Genomic DNA, 8,605 nt, shown 5'->3' on the forward strand with positions numbered 1-8,605 from the left:
CCACACACCCTGAATTATGGAAGCCACTGCACCTCACAAGGACAGCGGGAGCCTGTCTGCCTCAGCTGGGATAGGGCAGATCACTTTCTCTGGCAGGTGTATGCACAGCTCTTGGCATCCTCTGGACCAGTCAGGACACCCCAGCACAGCATCGGTGTCTGGGATGCCAGCTGTCCTTTTGATCACAAGGACCATGAACATTCTGAGTCCAGGACTGCACCGAGAATGACAAGGGAGTGAACATCAGGACTGTTTCCCCCATCTGATACATACAACGGGAAGAATAAAAAAGCATGAACTGTTTGTACATCCTCATGGCAGCTGCTCACCTGCCTCCCCCCCCAGGAATGGGGCTGGAGGTGTCTGCACATCCCTCACCCCCCTCAGGCATGCATGCTTCACCTTCTCCATCCTGGGGTCCTCAGCCTGCAGCCCCTTTGCATGGGCATGGTTCCTCCTCCCCCGTCCTTTCTGCCTTTTCAGTGACCTTCCTGGCCACAGACAGTATTAGCACTAACACTTGCCTACACAGCCCTGGGGAAATCTCAGGCCTCGGTGCCACTGATACGCTAAAAAGAGACAAAAGCCGACAGCTCGGGATAGGGCTTCCTTGCTTCTTCTCCAAGAGAAGACAGGAAGATTTTGGTAGGGCCTTCGGCAGGGAACCAGCTGCAATGGTTTGAGGCAGTAAAACCTGGAATGGAGGAGGCAGCGCAGTCCCCACCTCCTAATTAGGCTGAGTGGAACTGAGACAAAGCACTACACTGAAGTGTAACGGCTTGTGCTAATCCATAAGCACTTCACTCTCCACATGTTGTACAGGGACAGCCTGTCCACCAGCTCTGGGATAACAAAGTCTCTACACTAGAAGGGGACTGGAAGACAGGAAACACATAATACTGAACTTCAGTGAAACTGGCTTTTAAATGAGGGTTTCCTGAATTCTGCTAGCTCAAGGTGTGTCCAATTTTATGGGAAACCGATAGCTTTGCAGATTTCACAAGGGTTCTTCACAATTCAAAGTATCATGGAATGAAACAAAATTCAACTGCCACAGTGTGGAGCGGACACACCTAACCTGTAGCTGGCACGCACGCTGCAAGCTTTTGCTCGGTAGGCACAGCCTCAGAACAGGAGTGCAGAGAAGCAGTTACAGCTTATGGGCCTAGTGTGTAAAACCCCTTCCAGGGAGAGCTGAAGGGGAGAGGAACTTGCAACTCCAAACACCATAGGAAACGTGTATCCCCCGCCCAGAAGGGCAGAAAGGCTGAACTGCCCAAAATCACTCTCCTTCCCTCCCAAATCTTCTGCCAAGTTCTGCATACACCTAGAACTACTCTCTTCTATATAGAAGGATGCATTTCAATTTAGACAGTAGTTTCATGACTGAAGATGTCCTGACAGGCAGTTTCTTCAGCAACTTCTCAATTCACAGATCTCCCTCTTTTGTCAGGACTGTGCAAAAACAGCGCAGCTGAACACATGGGAAGCAAACTTCAACAGATACAGAGATCTGCAAATATCTGGGCTGTGCTTCTGCAAACCTGAGATTACAAGGAAAACCACTACTGCACTGAGAGCAACTAACAGGTAGCGTCTATAAACACAAGACAGGTTAAACCTTAGTTAATTTGTCCTGTTTTCAAAAAAAAAAAAAAAACAACCAACAAACCAACCCCAAAAGGCTGTTCTCTTCCTGTACAAACCCAGTTCAGTCATTTCTGGGAATCCTGACCAAGGAAAGCATTCCCTCCTTCTCCTCCCAGCCCACACACAGCTTCCAAATATGCATTTATGAGCATTTACTGTTGGCATAGTGACCTTAAAAACACCAAGACTAAATAAATTGAAAATTGTTGCAATGCACAGCACCTCTGGAAGCACAGCTCTTAAATGAGACTCACTGCGTGCTGTTTAGTCTTATTATTCTAAATTGTTGAAAATAAATTCAAAAGGTTAGAACTACCCACCACTTATAGTTACTGTTAACCATTTCATCACAATGCTACAGCTAATTCACTTCAATCTTGGCAGATAAGTACAAGACATAGAACCAAAATAACTTACACAAGCATGCCTACGAAAATTTAAAATACCATCACCAAAGACTGTACCCAGTAAAACCTCCCATGTAACTCCTTCAGATGCAAAGCCCAATGGAAAACAACACTTATCTCATGAGTCAAATACCCATTTATCCTTTAATTTATAAGCAATCTGTACACAGTTTCAACACTTCTGCTTAAGGCACTTCAGAATTAAGGGAAAAAGCAAACATCATCTCTCCATTTCTTAGTCCCAAGCCTACTAGCTGTCCTACAACTGACTACACAATAATTTTCAACAGTCAATACCTACAAATTGCTTGAGATCACTGCCTTCCCTAGTATTTTACTCTCTCTAAACACAGACATTATGTTTAGACACTTGAGGTAGCTAAGCAATGCCTTATATCACACTTAGAAAGGCAGATTATTTATCTGTATCTATAACACAGTTAAGCTTAAGTTTATGCATGTTCAAAGCTAACTAAGCAGGTTACCTTCAGCAGTTTCTTTAGCAAGCTTCACACCATTTCAAACAAAGCTTACAAAACCAGCACTGATCAGCTGAAGATGTTCTTCCATTCAAGAAACCCTGGGCAGGTAGCAGTGGGCTTTTGTGAAGTATCAATAAAATCAATGGGATGAGAGGAATGCATTACAACATTCAGGTAGATGCTTAGATTCAAAAGACACACAACAAACATACAAAATGCAAGTGTTCAGCTATGCTAGCCAATTCAAATGATGAAAATCAAATTACAAAGGCTGGCAGTTTTGGAATTAAAATTTTGTTTCTAAACTACTACTACTTCCTAAAAATGGTTACTGGCCTGGGGATGTTCCAAAAATCCTTTTGCAGGTTACAATGATGACAGATCAAAATCTGCCCACAGCCATTTCTCAAGAGGTTGCTTTCAAAAACTGTTTCCACAATTCTTTGGTATTAATCTGAGGCCCCTTAGCCAAAAGCTTGTATCAATGAGATCTGAACCCCATTATCTCTTTTCCTACACAAAAATTAAACCTGCAAGTGACACTGAACAATTCTTGGTACATGCTCGTAGTTTGCTGGTGAAATATTCCATGTCCTCTCATATTACCTCATGATCATCACTAAGCATTAGCAAACTTCAGTGTTCCCAGGATTTATGGTCTATATAAAATGACTGAACTGATCAACAAAAGCTGCAGATTATTTAAATGACCAAACACCATGCAAGGCAAGTTAAATAAATTTCAATAAAAGTTTTATAAAGCATCTGTTCCGAAAAAACAAAGTAATCGGCCACAATCACATACACTTGTCCAAAAGCAGATCTTTAATTTATTTTTTTTAAACATGCATTATGCCATGAATTCATAGGGAATTGGCTCCAGCAGCTCTGGATCCTTTCCATTAGTTCTCACAAAGTGTGCTTCTCTGGGTGGAGCAGGCTGTAAACAGGAAAAAGGAAAAAAAAAAAAGAAAACTCATGGCACTAAAACTCAAAAGCAACCTTACAGAAAACTCATTTTGGCAACCATTTTTAACACCATTTTTAACAATTATATAAACATTACAGTAATTTTACCATTCCTAGTCTCTTCAAAATGTGATTCAAAGAATAGCAGTAAGACAACGATCTGCTAGAAAGTGTGCTTGACTTTCATTGCTGAATGAAAAAAACAACACTTTACACTCTGCAATTTACTAATCCAAATCATCATGAAGTTACATACCCTAGGGTTCCAGAAGCAGCAGCCATTATCTCCTCTCTAAAGTCTATTTATCAATTCTTTTCTTAAAGGTTTACAACAGAAACTGTCACAGCTAAATTCAACTAAACCAAAGACAACACTGATCCTAGAAATCAGCCAGAGCTGCTGCTGCAGATCAGCAACAGAACAGGAAGCATCTGTCCCTTTGTTCACAGCCAAGGTACCAACTTCCATTCAGGAACAGTGCAGTTCTGTTCGAGCACCAAACGTATCAGACAGCTCAGGTGCAGGCACACTGATGCTGCCACGCAACTCAAAAAAAAAAAGCAGCAACCTGCCACAAAAGGATTGCGAACCCAAGTGAGGGTGGTGGCGTCAGACACCTCCAACACAATCTGGCAAAGACCTGGATTTTTCAGAATGCTGTAAACAGCTTCATTCATGTGGGGTGGGATTTTTTGGTTTTGTTTTTCAAAGACAGACAGAAAGAGCTCGGTTTACAGCATAACACTGTTGTTTTGGAAGAAAACATTTTACTGACCTGGTTTGGTTCTAGCTGGTTTTTTTGGTGAACTGAATCAACAATGTGTAAACTACAATAAAAATATTACCTGACGTTTCAGTTGAACCCAAATGCCTTTTTCTTTTGCTTCCTTTTTCTTCTTTTCATTCTCCTTCACACGCTGCAGAAAGCTGTCTCTGCTCTTGGAATGTTTAATATGCTCAATACGCACATTAATTCTCTTGGCAAGAATCTTGCCCCTAAGAAAGAAAATCAGTATTTAATCTACTGCCCTTGAAAAAAAGGCTACTTCAAAGCTAGTTTTATGACCCTTACATGAGTAACTCCATAAGCTCAATCACAGATAAGTTTTCTTTAAGGGGCAGTCAGTCAAAATACACTGCTGCAGATGCAAATCAGATATAACTTATATAACTGAAATCTTATTAATATATAACAATGTGCTGACAATTTCAGATTAAGATTGTGGAGAACACATTATTTTAACCTTGTAACATACAAGCAAAGAATTGTATTACCACTGTACTCCAGTCCAGTTCCTGGAAAAAAGCCCAACTTGTCCTTTTCTGACTGAACTGTATAAAATCCAGCTGGGTACAGCTACAAATTAATATTTAAAAAGGGCTTCAGTACCAACATAAAAGTTGGCTGAAAATCCCCATTAGGTAATGTCACTTTAAGTGCTGCTCAGGAAAATAAAAACTGTTTCCTCTGACAGGATCCAAGTCAAATGACCATCATTTGCTTGGGTTATAAAAAGGATATACACTTTACCCACCTTGAATGACCAATCAAGACAATAACTGTCTAACTGGCAAAGTGAAAGGAGGGTGCAATTACACAGATCAACTTTCCCAAATACAAAGTTTCAATACATGGAATTTCATTACTTACTTAACCTGCTTGTTAACAATAATGCCCACTGCGTGCTGAGTAACATTATATACCCTTCCAGTCTTGCCATGGTAACACTTGTGGGGCATACCTTTTTGAACAGTACCCATACCCTGTTAAGAGGTAAAACAAGAATAAAGTGTAAACTTTAACTTGGGGGAAGGGGAAGCAACATCAAGGTCTTCTCTTTCAGAAGCTGTTTAAAGTACACATTTCAAATTACTTGAGATTGATTTAAAAATACTCCTATTTTACTCATACATTAGAATTTATAACCACGCATTTTGTATCTGGACGCTACCAAATTTGCTATGACAATTCTGGTTGCTTTCAGTGTCGGTGAAATGATCGATCACTTTGCTTTCAGCAAGCAATCACAGAGACAATCATCATCAAGCTCCAGTGTGTCAAGTGTTAATTCTGAACAGTGTAGTTCTCAGAGTCAAACAACAAACAAGCAAATTACACACCATCTTCTGTGTGATTGTTACAAAACCCCTGCATTTCAAGTGAAACTAAAGGATTCAATGAAGTAGGAACTTAATTTTGAAAGTAGTTGATTTTAAAGGACAAGTTCTAGAAAATATCAAGTGATGGGAAATGCTGCTTCACTTTTCCCCCCCTGTACAATATATATAATGTATCCTTACATTTAATTCTTGGTTTTAATGTGGCTTCGCAATCACCATCCCTGTACACATTTATTTTAAGTATAGTCCTACCATGATACAGAGACAGAGACATAACTATCAGCTACACCACCATAAACTACAGCTCTTCTGAATAGCAGATGCAAGTCAGGCAAAACAGAACATCTACTAAAATGACAGCTGGGATTCCTATGAAAGTAGTGCTAGCAGGCACCATACAGCAACCCAAGTATTAAGATCTGGCATCTTTCACTCACTTTTTTCAGCTGAACACACAGGAACAAAGCACAGTTAAATATATTATTTTTGTACATATATGTAAAAACCCATCTAAAACAGCATGTGACACTGAAGCATGACTATTGGCTCAGTAGCATTGCCATTCCAGTATTGCTTCAAAAGTGAGCAGTGGATATTTGCGCTGACACACACAACCCAAGTAACAAAAAAAAGACTACCTCAAGAAACTGGATACCGAAAAGGATTACACTGCTTTAGCTTTTAATTATGTAGCATCATAGAAAGTACCTTGATATCAACTATATCACCCTTCTTGTAGATGCGCATATAGGTAGCCAGAGGGACAACTCCTGTTAAGAAATACAAATTTGGATATTTATGAAGCCCACAATTTCACACACAAAATGGGGTGGGGACACAGATTATGCATTTGATAAAGTTTTTTTACATACCTCAAATTTGATTTCAATTTCAAAACCACAAAACTGAGAATCAAACTATCTTTTTTTTAAAGCTGTAATTACCTCTTCACACACTCCCAGTTTTAAGAAAATCCAGCTAACTCAGGAAAAATTAGCTTTAATCTCATTCCTAATGCAAAAGTTGAAAAGGCATTAAACTATTTACTACTTCATCATGAACACAGCCGTCACCACTGCTTGTTGCTAAGAGGCAAACAGCTACATTTTAAGTGACTGTAACTGTTGAAATACTTTCTTCACCTTCAAATTAATTTTCAAGCACTGACAGAATTAGCATTGTTACTACTGTCAAGCAATCAGAATACCAATGCATAAGCTGTATGAACTGAGAGTTTACCTGCACATCATTCTACAGTTTTTAGCCCAAGCTGTCAGAAATCCTTTGACAGAAACCACTGTTTTACAGATGATACTTAGGGACTGTTGACATCCAACAGCTCAGTAACTTAACAAAGTGTTCTTACTGTAAGGTACACTCACCATGCTTGCGGAACGGCCTTGAGAACATATAACGGGTCCCCCTCCTCTTTCCCTTTGTGTTCGTCATTTTGGCGGATTACTGTAAAAATGAATGCAAATTATTCAGAGCTACTAGTTCAATCACTAGAAGTTTGACTGATGGCATTTTCAGACACTTTAGAAAAATCAAGCCTTTGCGCTCATTTAGAATGACACCGCTTCCAAATTGCTGGGTCAATTTGAGCACGTTATTAGCTTAGACATTCACAGAAAACAGTATTTATAGGACCACAGGGTAACTGAGATTAGAATGGATGCTATCAAGTCACCTAGCTCAAACTCCTGCTTAAAACAAGGTCTACTATGAGATCAGACCAGGTTGCTCAGGGCTTTCTCCAGTCAGGTCTTGAAACCCTTCAAGGATGGAGTCAGACTACTGCACAGCCTCCCTGGGCAGCCTGTTTGGAGGCCTAGCTGTTCCCAGGACAAAAAACTGGGATTTTCCCCTGCTCCTTACGTGCAGTCTGAGCTTCTCATTTTTACTGAAGTAGCTGTCTAGTGCTCATTCCGCGTGTCCCTGTCAAGCCCCAAAATCCGTCTTCTTCATCATGGCGCTGTTAGGTGCCCCCCAAAAACACCTCTGCTCCAGGTCGACTATGCCCAGTTCCCTCAACCCCTCCTCACAAGGCACCCAAAAGACAAGATCTCCACTACCAGATTTATCGCCCGCTACCGCACCTCACACAAGGCGCACACACCCCGCAGGCCGACGGGGCACGCCAGCCACCGGGCCCGTTAGCGAAGCCGGAGCCCCCGCCGTCCTCGGCGGTCCCCATCCCCGGGCCTACCCCGGGGAGCTGCCCCAGCCGCCCGGCCTGCGCGGGGCCGCTCCCCAACCCTCAACATCCCGCCGGCGACCGCGGGGCTGACCGGGCCCGCCGACTCGGCGGAGACCCACTCCTCCGCACCTGCACCCGCCGCTGACCCCGGCGGCCCCCCCATCCTTCCTCCCCTCTATCCCTCAGCAGCATCCCGGCCCGGCGCCACGCACCGCGGCCTGCAGGCCGCGGCCTCCTCACTCCCTCACAGTCTCCCGCCCCTAAGCCGGAGCCGGCGGCCGTCCCTAAGCCGGAGCCGGCGGCCGCCCGCCTCCCCCGACCGCCTATCCCGCCGCCACCCGGCGCCGTGGAAGCACCTGAGGCCGGCGAACGGGACTGGGCGAGCCACCCCGTGCGTGCCTACAAAATGGCGGCCGGGGACGAAAAGAGAGAGGCGGGGCCGCGGCCGCACTTAACAGCGGGGCCTTGGCGGGGCTGCCCGAGCCGCGCCTGAGAGAAAGTCCCGGGGAGGCGCCTGCCCGCCCGTCTGCGTGAGGTAAATCTCCGGAAGGAAGCCCTTGTACGCCCATTCTGATAAATAACGACGGAACTACGCTGGCAGAAGTCTGAGCTTTTCGCTACAGGAGGGACAAATACTGTGGGTTTTTTTCATGGCTGTGCTGTGAGGGGGGGGGGGGGGGGGGGTAGGAGAGGTTTGACAGCGGGGGTGGCGGGGAAGCGGGAAAACGAGGCAGGTGTCCGTCAGGGATCCTGAGGAGGGAGTTCTGTGGTGGAG

At 43.7% G+C, this 8,605-nt stretch overlaps 1 protein-coding gene and 2 non-coding genes across 4 annotated transcripts; all 3 read right to left on the reverse strand.

Moving 5' to 3' along the window:
* Window positions 1-3,275: 3,275 nt before the first annotated feature.
* Window positions 3,276-8,323, reverse strand: RPL21 (ribosomal protein L21). 2 transcript variants are annotated; one of them, XM_049823262.1, is made up of 6 exons: window positions 8,187-8,323; window positions 7,013-7,091; window positions 6,339-6,400; window positions 5,161-5,273; window positions 4,355-4,505; window positions 3,276-3,479 (listed from the first exon to the last, which is right to left on the reverse strand). In XM_049823262.1, exons 2-6 carry the CDS (start codon window positions 7,077-7,079, stop codon window positions 3,390-3,392), a joined length of 483 nt encoding a protein of 160 aa, XP_049679219.1. In that variant the 5' UTR covers window positions 7,080-7,091; window positions 8,187-8,323; the 3' UTR covers window positions 3,276-3,389. The 2 variants fall into 2 exon arrangements, with proteins under 2 accessions (XP_049679219.1, XP_049679221.1); XM_049823264.1 differs by having other exon boundaries at window positions 8,230-8,286.
* LOC126048529 (small nucleolar RNA SNORA27) lies at window positions 4,967-5,099 on the reverse strand. The gene has a single exon (XR_007508884.1). It is a non-coding gene; the product is annotated as a small nucleolar RNA SNORA27 (small nucleolar RNA).
* On the reverse strand, window positions 5,486-5,559 carry LOC126048535 (small nucleolar RNA SNORD102). The gene has a single exon (XR_007508890.1). It is a non-coding gene; the product is annotated as a small nucleolar RNA SNORD102 (small nucleolar RNA).
* Window positions 8,324-8,605: the final 282 nt, after the last annotated feature.

This window comes from Accipiter gentilis, chromosome 19 (genome assembly GCF_929443795.1).
Source record: "Accipiter gentilis chromosome 19, bAccGen1.1, whole genome shotgun sequence".
Classification (NCBI taxonomy): domain Eukaryota; kingdom Metazoa; phylum Chordata; class Aves; order Accipitriformes; family Accipitridae; genus Astur; species Astur gentilis.